The sequence below is a fragment of the Pieris napi genome, chromosome 21 (genome assembly GCF_905475465.1).
Source record: "Pieris napi chromosome 21, ilPieNapi1.2, whole genome shotgun sequence".
In the NCBI taxonomy this organism is placed as follows: domain Eukaryota; kingdom Metazoa; phylum Arthropoda; class Insecta; order Lepidoptera; family Pieridae; genus Pieris; species Pieris napi.
In genome coordinates this window covers 11069731-11086038 of record NC_062254.1, presented here as the reverse complement: position 1 = coordinate 11086038, position 16308 = coordinate 11069731, and the positions used below count along the sequence as shown (strand labels likewise).

At 33.5% G+C, this 16308-nt stretch overlaps 2 protein-coding genes and 1 long non-coding RNA gene across 8 annotated transcripts in view; 2 read left to right on the top strand and 1 right to left on the bottom strand.

Moving 5' to 3' along the window:
- The window catches only part of LOC125060218 (THAP domain-containing protein 6-like), a 51240-nt gene extending 43432 nt beyond the window's left edge, over positions 1 to 7808 (top strand). For 5 of the 6 annotated variants that reach the window (XM_047665005.1, XM_047665010.1, XM_047665007.1 and 2 more), the window contains 6 exons: positions 964 to 1060; positions 6324 to 6422; positions 6497 to 6595; positions 6670 to 6762; positions 6855 to 6953; positions 7300 to 7808. In XM_047665005.1, coding sequence (XP_047520961.1) covers positions 964 to 1060; positions 6324 to 6422; positions 6497 to 6595; positions 6670 to 6762; positions 6855 to 6953; positions 7300 to 7611 — 799 coding nt within the window. In that variant the 3' untranslated portion in view covers positions 7612 to 7808. The remainder of the gene's footprint in view (positions 1 to 963; positions 1061 to 6323; positions 6423 to 6496; positions 6596 to 6669; positions 6763 to 6854; positions 6954 to 7299) is intronic. The other variant, XM_047665006.1, reaches the window with a different exon arrangement.
- On the top strand, positions 1067 to 3811 carry LOC125060222. The gene is made up of 3 exons (XR_007118815.1): positions 1067 to 1753; positions 2304 to 2487; positions 2663 to 3811. It is a non-coding gene; the product is annotated as an uncharacterized LOC125060222 (long non-coding RNA).
- Positions 7809 to 14492: 6684 nt separating the features above from the next.
- LOC125060221 overlaps positions 14493 to 16308 on the bottom strand; it is a 31841-nt gene continuing 30025 nt past the window's right edge. Inside the window, exon 4 of the mRNA XM_047665014.1 lies at positions 14493 to 14815. Coding sequence (XP_047520970.1) covers positions 14680 to 14815 — 136 coding nt within the window. The 3' untranslated portion in view covers positions 14493 to 14679. The remainder of the gene's footprint in view (positions 14816 to 16308) is intronic.

Below are 16308 nucleotides of genomic sequence, written 5' to 3'. Positions count from 1 at the left end.
TTTTTGATTTAAAGGTGTATACCTTGCTAGGTATAAATACAAAATTTTATCTACATACCTACCTTCTTGGCTAGCTTGGCTTTCTTGAAAGAAATCCTGAAATAGCTTTGAGACAAGCTGAGGGTTTATCAATTGAAAAATCATACCGAGGTTACTATGCCCGCACGAGGCAAGTATCCCCCGAAGCATTTTCTACGCTAGGCTACTATGCGCCATAGAAGGCAACTATCGCTCTTCTGAGAGATGAAATAAAACAGTATTTATTCAAAACCATTGTTAATTATGTATACAAAAATAGGCTTTTATAGAAGATAAAAGACCTATGTTGTGAGATACATGGTATACATTTTCAGCAAGTTCATATTTAAAAAAAAATAAAGCTTTTTCGAAAAGTGGGGCAACTATCCGGCTTTTACCCTATGTGCATGATTAGTTATTTTATAAATAAACAGTTTTCATAGTGTATGTCTTTTCTTCTGCACACGTATCCTGATTTTTTTAAATATTAATTGGTTCATTCTACGCATTCTATGAATGCGAGACGAACCCCGAATCAATTTCGGTTCTTTAAATAATGTCACACAAATTGTCAAAGGTAGTTTTTTTAAAGTAGTCGCGTTGGGACCTTTTGATAGCTGTTAAAATGGCATTTCCTACAATTTGTATTCACCCACGCATGGCTTAGCGCCAAACAAAAAAGTTTTCACGTGTAAACATACGGTGATTGATTGATCTATCCCGTGACGTCACTTGGCAATCGCTCTTCCCATGCACTAGCGAAATTAACGCTTTTTAATTTATATTATGTACTTTTTTCACGTTTGCAAAAACAAAAATGTTTTTATTTAACATTAACAATATACCGTTACTGTGAAACAATTCATGTACATTTTATATGAAAAAAATGATAAAGAATATTGATTTCGAAGCCAAAATATTTGTTAATTATATTATGATTTTTAGAGCGAAACGTGAAAAAAAACTCATAGAAGACCGGATGACAGCAACAGAATCCAATGAGCCGAGAGAGATGGATTGCCAACCAACAGCATTGCTTCAGGTGGGTTCAACTCATTTTTTATTCGACAAGTATTTACCTAAAAAAATATTCGAGTGCAGAAATTGGATCAAGGGCGTAGAAAATCCATTAAAACAAAATCAAAATCTTCTTTCGGTACCTCTCCATTACTGGAGGTTGGCCGTCAGTCTCGTGAAGTGTGTCTCCTTTAAAATTGCGCTAGAAGTGGCCCAGGTACGCCAGGGATAAAAAAATATTATCACAAAAAAATTGAACAAATTATCTGGATTGTTTGATATTTTATAAAAAATTCAAGAAAAATAATATAACATATGACTATATTCACCAATAGTTGCTACTATAAAGGTATAGGAAAGTAAAAGTTTTGATGATGTAATCTAAGCCAAAAATACAATTGTATTACTCTTTTCAAAGTAGATTTTATATCAATAGTATAGGACCTACTTTATTTCTGTAATAGTATATGGGTCATTGGTTTTGAGTATTAAGCCAAAAAAGAAAGGAGTCGCCTTTACGCGCGTCCCCTCTGTCAAAGTACGAACCCGCTGGACATACGCGTTATATAAATCTGTTTCTCGACCCTTCCGCGCCATTCCGGTACGACGCTTGTTAGTGTAAAGAGCTCCGACAAAAAATGACTGGATGCAGTGTATTCGGCTGTAAAAAAAGGTCTGACACATCGAGTGTACAAAAAGACAACGTGACATTTCATCTGTAAGTATTTTCTTAAGTAATATTATCGTATATTATAAGAATACGTGAAAATCAAATAAATATTCATTGCCGAGTAATGCCGAGTCAATGTTGCCAGTTTATTGCAAGGTTCCGCACTACGACGTTTTTTGTGGCTTAATTTTTTTGTTTGCATAATTTTTTTACTAACAGATGGTACTTACATAGCGATCATATTGTTCAATGACTTAAGTAAATATGCTTTACTATTGATTAGTTGTCCTGTTCGTGGATTCGCTCACAAGTACTTTGAAGGTTTACCCGACACTTCAAATTTTCTTATTATACTAATGTCTTTAATTAATGAAGAAAGGACGTGAAAAATTATAAAAATTTATCACATGAATTTATCCTAATAATGGTTATTTTCCTAAGTTGGTAGTTAGCCACACCAACGCCGGTTTACGTCATTTTAGAGAGGGGACACATACTATTTTTTTATCGATTAAATTATTGAACGAATGAACAATATAATGTAATTATGGATACATTTTTTTTAGTTTGAAATAAAACAGTTTTATTTTTATTATAGATTTCCAAAAGACCCTATCCGTCGACAACAATGGATAAAAGCTTGTGAAAATCACAGAACATGGCTACCCAAACGTACAAGTAAAGTTTGCTCCGTTCATTTTGATACGTCATGTTTCTTGTTGCTGGCTAACAACAAAAGAAAATTAAAGGAATCAGCAACACCTACTTTGAAATTACCAAATGTAAGTTATATCTAGTTTCGATGCAAACATGTAGGGATCTGTAATAACGTATTATGTATTCCATATAGTTTTGAACATCCACTGGAGTAACTAAAAAACGATTAATTGCTTTTCCAACACCAATGTATACCTATTCTTTACTTCAATGTATACCTTAAAATATAACGGTTTTCAGAAATTTATTCTGTCAACATACGAAGCAAATAGATCTTTATGATTGTTATTTTAAACTAACCTTCTACTTGCGAATTCGTCTGGGCGGATTTTGGATTGTAACAATTTTTTGACTATCCCTTGGGGACCTTACACATTTCCGGGATAAATCATAGTCTGTGTTAGTAGTGCTTGTTCCCTACACCCCCCAAATTTCATCGAAATCAGTCAAGCCGTTAAGCGTGAAAGAGAAACAAACACAAATAAAAATTCATACTTTCACATTTATAATACTATAGTCCGCTTTACATTTGTGTAAGTGATCGCCAAAAGCATTATACCTTGTCTCCTTCAAACTTAAACACAATAACAAAATTAATTTGCAGCTCAATAACGCGTTCGTCATATAAGTATAACAGTACAAGATTGAAACACTGATTTAGTATTACAAACTTGTTGTCGCGTTAACAAAGTATGGCGCGATTTGTTATTGAAGCGCAACTAATTTTGTAACCTTAAACACAGATTGATAGAGACATGTTATTGGAGCGGGACGCATCGCCTTTCAGTGTCCTTCTTGATGCACTACTTCACCTTAGTGAAAGTTAATGAAGCCATGAGGGACGGTACCCAAACCAAAGTCCGTTATTAGCTTGAGTCACGCAAGAACTTGACACTACTTATCCTTATACACACTGAAACTGACCAATTCATAGAGTTTGGGTACAGTCGCTTGTGGTGCCATTAGTTCACAATTTGCCACCCCATGTGTGAAAAAAATTTTTTTTAGAATATTTCTGCTATTGCAGAATAGAATGAACAACTGAATGATTGAATGAATAAATTTTATCGACATGGTGGTAGCTCTAATTATCTCGGGATTGTTGCGTATGTGTGCTGTACATGTAACGTGTAAAGATACGATTTCTATAAATGTGTGCGTTGCGGTTACTCTTGTGTAAGCAAATTAGGTTTGTGTGCGTGTGTACAAACATTGTGCAATTTGTTTCTGTAGTAAAATTTTGTCTGTGTGAGTGCCTCGTCCCCCGCCGATGTTTTGGCAGAAAAATTAATTAGCATCGTTCGAGTGATGGCGTCTCCTTTCTGGCTTAATACTCAAAGGTCATTGGCAAGTTTCGCGCAGGTAACCTAGTCCCTCAACTGTGATTATGTTTTTCTCTTGTGTAAGCAAATTAGGTTTGTGTGCGTGTGTACAAACATTGTGCAATTTGTTTCTGTAGTAAAATTTTGTCTGTGTGAGTGCCTCGTCCCCCGCCGATGTTTTGGCAGAAAAATTAATTAGCATCGTTCGAGTGATGGCGTCTCCTTTCTGGCCTAATACTCAAAGGTCATTGGCAAGTTTCGCGCAGGTAACCTAGTCCCTCAACTGTGATTATTTTTTTTATTATTAATATAAACTCTTTCAAAATTTATACAAAATACATCGCATTAACAAACATTAAAAACAAAAATAAAAATAAAAAAAAATAAAAACTGCAGTAGAACAATCTCCTTCCACTGGCGACAACAATTTTCTGTCTGATATTAGCAATCTTTGTCAAAAGCGACCAAAAAGATTCTACAACATTGTCTACAGCTTAGATTCCAATGTGATGCTCCTCTAATATAATTGAAAGATTATTTGTCAGAACAACCCAGCACATCAAAACAAAATGACGATGCGAGAGGTGTTTGAGTATATCTGCGTAAAACCTTATCAAAAGTAGAAGATGGTGAAGTTAAAATTATGATTTTTAAGTCAATCGATCATACTGCTATTGTTCTTTATTTTACTTGCTATTGTTCCAGAACCTAAAAAAGTCTATAAAGGTTAAAGAATATACTACCATTTTGAAAGAAATATTTGAAAAATGAGTAAATTTCATTTTCCAGTTTCAAGAATATTTGATTATTTTTGTATAAAACATACACACAATTACTATTAAAGCTTATATTTACGTTATAAACAAACTCAACTGCAATTTAGTCAAGTAAGATCATTGACATACAAAAAACCCAAGATGCACACTCAACGTCTAAAAAACGTCCGCAAAAAATGAGCGCATCATTCTGAATTGTGCACGCATTTCAAATAGTCTCGCGTCGCTCGCGTCTGGGAGCAGTTGTTAAAATGCCAAAGTGTTGTGTGAGAAATTGTAAAAATATTACGTCAAGAAGGCTAAAAAAGGATGGGATATCGTATTTTCGGTAAGTAAAAAACTTTATTGATAAGTTTTTGTTGTTTTTATGACTGATTATAACAAGCAATGTGTGATTTTTATTTATTTTTTCTAAAAACTTCATTCAACGCGCTTACTTCTATACGGCCAACTTCAATGGCTGCTTGTTCAGTGTTAGAACAACGCATTACAGTCTTCTTTTTATTTTAGTCGCATTATAAAAATGACCCTGTTCTAATAAGTGGAGTCGACTTTTTTAATTTGTGTTTTTTTTATAAATAAATTCATGTACTTTTGAACTTTTTTTGTGTGTAGTTTTTGACAAATATATTACGCTATATAAGTGTAGTTCAGGAGGTAGCCAAATTAAAAAATGTTAAAATGTTCGTAAATATTATGATGTTTAACGATTCATTTATGGGCCAACTTATGAGTTCGCGACATGCGGCATGCTAAGTATAGAAGTGTCGCGTAGTCTGTAGTCTGTAAATGTCACATTATAAACTTCATGGAAACTTCTAATTTTTATATTTTAGTTTTCCTCGTAACCCAATACGACGTGGAGAATGGACATCAATCATCAGTAAACAAAGGCGACAAGATTTTTTTAAGCCGAATAATTCAAGCGTCGTTTGTACCGAGCATTTTTTGGAGGAAGATGTGTATGTCACTTCAAAAGGCATAAAACGTCTTTGTAAAACGGCTGTTCCTAATATAGTGGTAGGTAACTCGGAAGCAAGCTAAATGAATTTGTCAAATAACGTAGTACCTTCGTTCAATTCATTATTTTTTTGTAATTGTATTTATTTCTTACAGGATATTACTCCACAGGACCTCAAGATTGTAAGTAACTACGATGAAGAACGCACGGAACACAAATGCACAAATAAAAATATATTTATGTGTTTAAAACACAATTTAACAAACTCTTAAAATACTAAATAGTAATGTATAATGAAAAAAAAAAGTCATGTTCGACTCCACTCAATACCTTGTCCTACCGACCACGGTCGGTCGTAAAATTTTATTGATTTAATTACACTGCGTTGTAATAACAACTTTAAACAATTCGCGTAAGGTTGATTTTGCAATAATATGTGTTTCAGGACACTTTCAAGCGTTACTTTTATTCGAGACTGTGCATCTTGGGTTTTTTGTATATCAATGAGTAAGATACAAAAAAGAGCAACCACGTTACTGTGTTAAAACTCTGTTACGTTTCTGTCCCTAGGATATAAAGACCATTCATCAGATTTTTATGAAAAGCTAATTTATATAATATGATAATTTAACAAAAATTTGTTGTTTGTTACCTATTTATACAGTCATATGGTACTGTCCATTGTGTAAATAAAAATCAAGACTTGATACATGTCTTCTGAAGGTAGTGCTAAGAATTCAAGAAACAGGCTTAGTGGAGTTTTTGTTAATAACAAGCTTATAGTGAGTGTAACAGTAATATGAACATCTATAATTCTTATTAAAAATTTACTTGTATTTCAGGATACTTCAAAAAACAATGAGAATAGCGTTGACAATGAAGGTAGTTTACAAAGTCCTTCTGATGAAAAATTCAATAATGAAGAAATAAAATGCGAAATTGTCAGTAGAACTTTTGTTAATAAAAAGTTTAGTGTCAAACCCATATGAACATTTATAATACGTTTATATTTCAGGAGACTTTCAAAAACGACGAGAATAGCGTTGACAATGAAGGTAGTTTACAAAGTCCTTCTGATGAAATATTCAATAATGAAGAAATAAAATGCGAAATTGTCAGTAGAACTTTTGTTAATAAAAAGTTTAGTGTCAAACCCATATGAACATTTATAATACGTTTATATTTCAGGAGACTTTCAAAATCGACGAGAATAGCGTTGACAATGACGGTAGTTTACAAAGTCCTTCTGATGAAATATTCAATAATGAAGAAATGGAATGCGTAAGTGTCCGTAGAACTTTTGTTAGTAAAAAGTTTAGTGTCAAACCCATATGAACATTTATAATACGTATTAAAATTTACTCATATTTTAGGAAATTTCAAAAAACAACGAGAATAGCGTTGACAATGACGGTAGTTTACAAGAACCATCTGATGAAATACTCAATCAAATAAAAAAAGAATGCGTAACGGTTAGTTTTAACATTTATTAAACTTAATTGTCTTACACCTTGTAAATCAAAAGACCTAGATATGCAGTCAAAATCTGTTATACCGACATCGAAGGGACTACTCATATTTGGTCGTAAAAACCGATAGTCTTAACAGTCGATGACGTTGTTATTAAGTACCTACAATTCAATAGAATTCAGCCCGGATTTTTGATTTTGGTCAATATAACCGGTATGTTGTTCTAAACGATGTCGTCATAAACGGTTTTAACTGTAAATCCGGAATATAAATTTAATATGACATGTATATTGTATATATGTTTTTGCATATTTTTTTTGAGAACTAATAAGATTTTATTTCCTTCAGGTGCCGCAGCAGGAGGAAACTACAATAGACTTTGAAAGTGACAAATCTTTAGACATACCTAAGACACAAAAAAATTCACGACTGCGAGAGAAAAATAAAATAATAATAAGACAGCAAAAAAAACTAGCCGTTCAAGATAAAACGATAGCAACCCAAAAAAGATTAATAGCAAAACAAGTAAAGGTAATCAACAGTCTAAAGGCCAATATAGAGAATTTAGAATTAAAAAATGATAAGCTGACAAAGCGGAATGAGTTTTTAAGAGGATCATTACAGAGACTAAGAGAAAAAGTACTTAATGAGAACGAATAATTTTTTATGATATTTTATTAATCACAAAGTGCGTGTGGAAAAAAAGAAGAGCTATCCAAGAAGACTACCATACCAACACTAAAGAATGCCATAACTCCACATTCCACATTTTGATTTTTACAACTGTTAATTTAATAATGTAAAATTAAGAAAATAAATATATCATAGTGGTGGCGTTCCATTACCACCCGCAAAATTATCCCTATGTTTTGTTAGTTACTCCAGAACAGAACACAATATATAACAATAACACTTACAAAAATATTATTAATGCAATCACTTCACTCAGAAACAAATATAAAAACCTAAGTGGAGTGTGACGTCATGTACCTATTCACATTTCGCTCAGTGCCAAGGTTACATCGATTCCATTCGCCTCGATAACAATTAATACACACAACAATAACGCGATTGTGTACGCTCCATGGATATTTCTTTCCAGCCGACCAGTCATGTACTATTTTTTTGGTTAGACATTCTCATTATACTATTTATATAGTAATCCTTCGCCGCCTCCGGGGTTCTACTACTACTACTACTTATTTCGATATGAAAGAAACAGCCACACGCTGTTCGTTTGTTACTTTTTACTTAAATCCAAAGCAGAAACTAAATTGCGTTTAACTCATGGAATTTTTAGATGAGCTATGTGGCAATATATTACAAATATCGCGCATTCCCAAAAGATTTCCCAGTCCGTAGTAGTTTGGACTGGTCCTAAATACTGCCTGTAAGTTAAGTTTCCAAGTAATCGTTCCCTTACTATAATTAAATATTGCTGGATGTAAACATTGTACAGACTGAATTGATTAATTTATAACGGGCGAAGTTGGGATATTACGCCAATATTCGTGTGCCGTGCCACCTGCATTAGTATTTAATCTGATAAAATAATGAACGTGAACGAACTAGACGTTACTTCACAAGTATCGGACTAACTTTAATTAACTGATGTATTTAGGTTGTCTAAATAATTAAGAAGGAATCATCAGCAATGAAACCCCGCACATTGTGAGTAGTTTTATTGTGTTTCTAAAAAGATTTCAAAGAAACCGACAAGAATACGTAGGGTTACCCTTGTGTTATACTTAAAAAGTGCCGTATAGCAGGACAAAGCATTTATTGTCCTCACAGAAAAAGCTAGCAATTCCAAAACGGTTCTTCTTAGAAACTTTCGCTTAATGAAAGTACACAAAAAATCCGTTATTCTGGGATGTAAGGAAGAATGTTTATTGCGTGTTGTAAAGACCGTTGTTCAAGTGTAAGTGAAATTAGCTGAAAAAATAAAGAGTTTATGGCATCTAATAAAGGTTTGTACGGCGCCGGTCATCTAAATTGGCCTATTACCGAAAATATTATCCTACTAATATTAAAAACGCGAAAGTTTATAAGCATGGATGGATGTTTGTTACTGTTTCACGTAAAACTACTGAATGGATTGTAATGAAACTTTACAATAATATTATATATATATAGCTTATACATCAGAATAACACATAGGCTACAATTTATAAAGATATTGTGTGAATTGTGTAAGTAGGAAAAAATCTACAATCTGCGAGCTGTTCTGGCGTGCGCTGCCAAAACCGCTGCGTAAATATCTTTAGTAGTTTTTTTCTACGACATGTTAATATAAGCTACTTTAAATACTAATCCTGCGCAGATCAAGTTGCGGGCACCAGCTAGTAAGTAATATTGCGTAATTATTAGTAAATAACCGTATAAGTGTCTGAAGTTACGTAACCTTTTGTTGTATGACACAGACATACCACACATTGCCATATCCTTTTCATGTATAATTTTTCTTTAGGCAAGAAGGTGACCAGCCCTTTGTGCCAGGCACACCACCGCATGCCACGAACGAGTGCCACACATAGAAAAACCCGGCGTTTGGTAGATTTTCAGTTTCCGAAATAGTCTATTTAAGATAATAAACGTGGAGTAGTTAAAATTTATACCTTGAAAGACCTCATCTACAAAAGATTCGTTGATCATAAATAAATGCATTGTTATATATCAAAAAATTAAACAATAACAGTGAGTTTGTTTATTTTATGTGAGGTCAGTATAGAGGCACGTAACAAATATCATACCACTTTTTTATAGGCTCCAGCTAGGTACATCATAAATCTTCTTGACAGGCTAGACTATTACAAACATTGAACAAAGGCGGTGGTTTCTAAAATGCTACAAGAAAGGAACTTCATTCAGAAAATTTGAATGCATTGAACAAAAGACTATACAAATGCTAAGAAAGCGAAGTTTGAACGAAATCTCATCTCCTTTATTGTGAGACAATTAAATTTATGTGGGTTCATATATCAAAACAGAAATGCATTTATTAAGTCGACAACTCGACTGTTACATTAGCGCAAGTCTGCGGTACTCGTAGTAATTTTTCATTTAGCATTCTGTTAACATGTATGACGGACTGAAAGCCATCGGTTTTATCATACAGATACAGATTCCGGCAAACATCTTGAACAAATATCCTTGCCTGCGCAGAAGCGAATTTTAGGTATCACTGGGAGGGGGGACGGCGGGAGAGTGACGTGTCGATCGCGTGATTGGTAAATCAGTTGAAGTTTGGGTCCCGCGATGCGCAATCTTTCCCCCACTCCCTTGTTTAATGCTCGAGAAGTTTGCCGGTATCTATAATATTCCACAGCTCATCACAGCAAATTGTAAACAAAATTATTATTTATATTTATTAGTTGTACCCATACTATACCGTTTAAAGAAGATGACGTTTTATAAGAAGTTTCTTGACCAACACAACAAAGGTAGAAATATTCGATCCTATTGAATTGAGGAAGTCAAGAGAACAGTTACTATACAATTATATTGGTACGAGTGAATCACCAAGAACAATAAAATACCTTATACAGGCATTCACCAACATCTTGCATAAATTACACCTGAAATAACACATTATATAAGCAAATTTTGCTTGTGTAAGTATGCTGTTGAATGTAGCCATTGAGTTGATAAATATATACATCCCATGTTATAACTGATATCGTGGATGAGAAGATAACGCTATACTAACAGACAACGTTTGTTTGTAAAATGTGGGTATACAAAAAAATCTCGGCTAAAATGTCATGAACAAACTGTATCATGTCACCGTAAACATTCGCTAAAAATCACGTAAGTGTGAAGCCCCAACGCCCTAACCTCCAATTGGGCATGGGGCAGACACATTCCTGTGTCTATGTCAGTGTTTCCCAACCTTTTTTGTGTTGGGCTCCACCTTACAAAATTCTATGTAACATACATAATTTTTGATTTAAACAATTTAATTGATCCCTTTTTAAACAAAAATTATAGGTTTTAGGAAGAAATTATTAACGAAACACAGTAAGTAAATTTTCAAAATATGTAATAAAAACTGAAATACCAAATAATTTTAATAAATTTTCGAAAAGCCCCCCTAAACAATTAAATTGAGTAGGCCCATCGTTGGGAAACACTGGTCTATGTCTGATGAACGTAGAAATTGAAACTCACACTTAACAATAATTATAAAATAACAACTACCGTATTATCACTAAATAAATAATGAAATAAAAATTACTTTTCCGTTTATTAGGCATGTATGTTAATAACGAATTGTAAAATGTATAATACAAAAAAATATGTTTATTATGGAACATAAGATACAGGTATAGTGCTTTTCATGAAAGAAGTCCCGTGGTGATTTTTGGAACTAAATTTGACAGGTCGGCAATGTTGTCATTCGTCGATGTTATCAAGTTCGTTTGTTGTGTTAGATTTTTGTGAATTTTTAACTAGCTTAGTGCATTTTAAAGATTGATTACAATGCCAAAAGTTGTAAAAAGTTCGGCTCGAGAAATTATATTAAAGGTGAAAGAGTTCTGTGAAGCGGAACATAAGAATCAAGGTGTTTTAATACCACTAAACAATGTTTGGAAGAGAGTTGCCGCCATAACAGGTACTTTTTAGAGTTGCCATTTAATAATTTTTTGCTGTATTGATGGGACTTTTATGTTTTAAATTCGTTTTTGCGACAAAATTGAATAAATAATATAACGTGATGAAACTAGGTAACTGAAATTAAAACATATATTACATTAGCATTATAAACTTAAAGTTACTATTATTTTTAATTGTTCATAATTTAATTGCAGGTGTGTCAGAGAAAACTGTAACAAGAATTACAAACGAAGGTATAATAGCGGCGTGTACTTCGAAAAAAATTGTAACCCAACAATTATGCACTAAAACTCTGAATAAAAAATTGTATTGCTTTTCTTTACCCTATTTTCTCATCTTTTCCCTGTAAGTAGGTAGAACACCGCTAATATAAGTAAATAAAAATATACTTTTTACATAACAGAAATGCAAACTTTTTACATGCAGAAAATAATATTATTTGTTAAATTACATCTTTTAAATGTAAATAAAATAGGTAAATTTTTTACTCATAAATGGCAACATTACGTTATGCGATTGCAGCGCCGCGTCTGGGGGACTTCTTTCATGAAAAGGACTATACCTATCACTTATTAAATTTGAATCTGTATGCATCCCTACTCATCCGCAAAAAAGACAGAGGTAGTAGGCCGAGAGAAAAAGCCGGCGTAAAAAACTAAAATAAAACATGATTACAGTATATTTCTTATTTATCTAAGACTAATATCTCTGTTCTGTGTAATTTGACACATATTGCGTCACTGATATTTTTAAGCCTGATTCACGCTACACCGTGTCTCGACCGGGCCGTGCCCCGGCCGGGGCACGGTCTAACATTATTGATATACTTTTGTATGAAGTAATTCATGCCTGACCGTGGCTCGGCCGGGGCACGGCCGGGGCACGGCGTTGTAATGTCGGTGGGTATTGTTTCCCGGCTCCGGCACGGTCCGGCCCCGGCACGTCGTAACATGAACGTAGGCGCCCGGGCACCCAACGTCAAATCTTAGTGAGGTTGAATTTTTTCTATGTACGATAAATATGGCTTTTGAAATCTTGTAATTTTTTTGGTTAGATCTGGTTTTAATTTTTCAAGTAAATGAGTAAAGCATTCTTTAGATATTCTAAAATAACCATAAAACTTGCTCTCGTCGTATATTAATTCTTTGTAAAGTAAAGAAAATTCCCCTTCTGCTTCTCGCTTTCTCCAGGTTGGATGTACACCCGATCTTCTTTTAGTACTTTCGCTTCGTTTTTCTAATACTTCGTCATCGATGGCAATTTCAATAGCTGCCAATTCAAATTGTGAAAATTGCATAATTACTTAAGCGTCAAGTCTATCGACAGATGAAATCACTAGCTGACAAAAACAGATATAGAGGTGCAAGCACGTACGTGCGTACATCCAAACAGCCCGGTGTAACATGAATCACTGTCCACGACGGCGCACGGTGGCCGTGTCCCGGCCGGGGCCCGGCCCGGTCGCGACACGGTGTACCGTGAATCATCCTTTAAGCGTCGTTTTCTGTTATAAGACGTAAACATAAACTAAACGGTTATTAAAATTGAAGAATCGCTATTTGAGTAAAAATGCCACCCAAAGGTCCCGTACCTATTTAATAATTTCGTATAGAATCCTTAAAGGCAAGACAATTTAATTATAAATACCTAGCATTATATATAATAAAATTACTGCAATAAAAACATGTGTCAATATAATAAAAGTAGTGTCATCTCACCGTTTTTATAACAAAATAAGACGGTAAAATTCCTATGATACGACAAAACATTCCGTGACGTATCAAAATAAAAAAAGTGCATGCGTACAAGGTACACAATTGGCAAACGAATTTTTAAGTCTTGTTCATCACAAATCTAAAACTTTAGATTTCCGAGACTTAGAGGGAGGGAAAAAGGTAGATATGTTAGGAATTTAATTGTCATTTTTTAAATTTATTTCTACGTTAATAAAAACACGTGGCATTTTAATTTACAATTCGTCATTTGAGATTTCAATAAATTATTTTGCATAAAATATAAAACACTAATATTTCATTAATTATCTTTACGAAACATTAAGTTTTAAAATAGAATTCTATAAGGTAATTCTATCTCTCTCAATCGGTCTCAATCGCTCTCTCCCTTTTCTTCGACAAAAACGCTGCACATCTTCGTGACGCTAATATTGTTATTATTACGTTTCATCCGTGAAAATTTTACCTTCATGCGCCTAAAGAATTTCACTTCAAAAAGCGAATTGAAAATTAAAATATTAGATTATTTAACGCTAGTAAATTTTGTTATTTATTCATTCATCTATAGTATATAACTTTTATAAAGAATACGCTTAAAAAAGCTATTTACAAATTGCTCATCTCTATACAACCTGCACAGGTAAATCATGTTTTCCGGAGTTATTGTTAACAAGTAAAGAAGATAACGTGTTCATAATCATTGCATAACGATGACCAAGTTTCCTGATCTTACTGACTCATGTGTTATGACATAACAGACTAGTTGTCTATTACATCCGCTATTTTGTTTACTTACAAAAATGAGTTTCGTCTTCGTAAAGGCCAAATCCAACATTTAAGCCTTTTTGTTCTAGAATAAAAAACAGAGCCAATTACGAACCAATCCGTGACCTATAGTTATGGTAATCGATTGCTCTCATCATACTGATACTCGTGAACGGGTGCTACTTGTGGTGACTGGTCGTACTTGAATTCGTGTATGCGGTGATTTTAGTTATTTCGACTATGTATTTGCGTGTTGTTCCCACGAGAATGTAAGTATGTGCTCCTATTTCACCATGCCTCCTGCTGATAGAGGACAAATCAGTGGCGGAGAGTTTATTGCCAGTCCTTCTCTTCCGTTCTACGCCCTTGATTTGAGAACTGGCAGTAAATGTAAAATTTAATGCATATTTCTTGTTTGACGTTCATAAGAGTACAACTTATTTTACCTATATGAATAAATGATTTTTGACTTTAATTTTTAAAATAATCTATAAAAATTAACAAAACAAATTACAACACTTAGCAAGCATCGTTATTTATTAGTCTTACGTAAGCTCAGCGTATACCGTTACTAAAATAAAGCTTTTGAAGCGTTAAATATTGGAAACAAAATCTAAATATTTATATTATGTATAATATTGACGTTGGTGTGACGTCCGTTGCGCACATCTGCCGAGGCAGCTGCCTTCAAGGTCACGTGGTCAGCCCTCGACCAATTTGGAATTGTACTGATAACGTCTTCCTGGAAGCTAAACAAAGAATACGTTAACGAATGTATTTAATTGTCTTGATTACTTTCAAGATATCTTATAAGTGAGTGAAGGGTACGACCCTACGACATATGTAAACTTATATATATTACCAAAGACAAAGAGAATGCGTACAGTGGATAGAATATTCTATAAAGTAACGCCGACTTAAAGGAACAAGGCCTTATAGAAGAAATATATAAAACTACATAAACTTCGTATCACCTACATGTATTTGTGCCAAAACATAATACAATATTTTTAAAACAGACTTACTATGAAATACATTTCTGGAGGCATCTATAAATAAATGTCAACCGAGAGTCAATATTTATTTCTAAAAACACATCAAATATTTTCCAGCCAGGAAGAGTTAAACCTTCTCTGACCCATTCTTGAGTTTTAGCGATACAACGTAATATTATTTTAAATTGTATAATGTAAATAAGAACGTAATTTGTTTTTTCCATCAATATTTTGCCACATGCAAAACCACTGAAACGTGGCCATAGGAATTAGTATATTTTAATGCCAATTCAGATTAGTTCCTTGATAGTTAGGTGACTTATTTATGTACTTGTTCTTCTATATCGAATTAATTTTGAATAGGCAAAGATAAATGAAACTCTCTGCTTCGTTAATTCCCATATGTACAAGTACACACGTTACTTGCGAAACCGTACAATCTCGCTAAATATAAACAATTGTACAGTAAACAGATAGCCGATATCAGGCAAGTGTAAACATCACTGACGCCACGATCACGTTGCTGCGGCATGGTACCGCGCTGTCTCAAACTGTTATCAATACGTCTTTATTGATAAGCGCCCGCGCCGATGTCAACAGGATCTTAAAATTACAACAACGTTTTTACACCTCGAGATACGAAGCTATAATGAAATATAATTTGTGTTTTATTATGTTAAACGTATGTTCTACTTCGAAGCTACTATGTGAACTGAACTGATGTATATAATATATAGTAATATATTCGAATATAAATTGTATAGTATAGGAGCAGATAGATTGCTTATGTCCAAGCTCGAAAAGAATGTAACATTTGGAATGGTAATTGATAAACAAGTTATTTAGTTTGAAAAAATAAATAATACAAATATACAACGCCACCGATATAAAGACTTTTTATCTGGGATGAGCTTAATCATTGATAGCTTGGTTATCACCAACTATGACTACATCCAAACTCTGAGTGTTAGTAAAAATTATGACAGCCTACACGTTATCACGTTATAACAATCCTACAAATGACTAGCGTAATGCCATATCACATGATATGTTTTTATCAATACTTTATTTATAGCCAAATTGTTGAAACTTCGTGTGATATCTATTCAAGGTCTGTTTAATTAGGTTATATAATAACTTTTTTTTCTCCTTTAACCATCTGCAATCAGACTCTTGGCTTTTATGAGATTTTAAGACTTCGATTAGATGATTTAGGGGCAATTAGGGAATGCAAATCTAATGTTTTG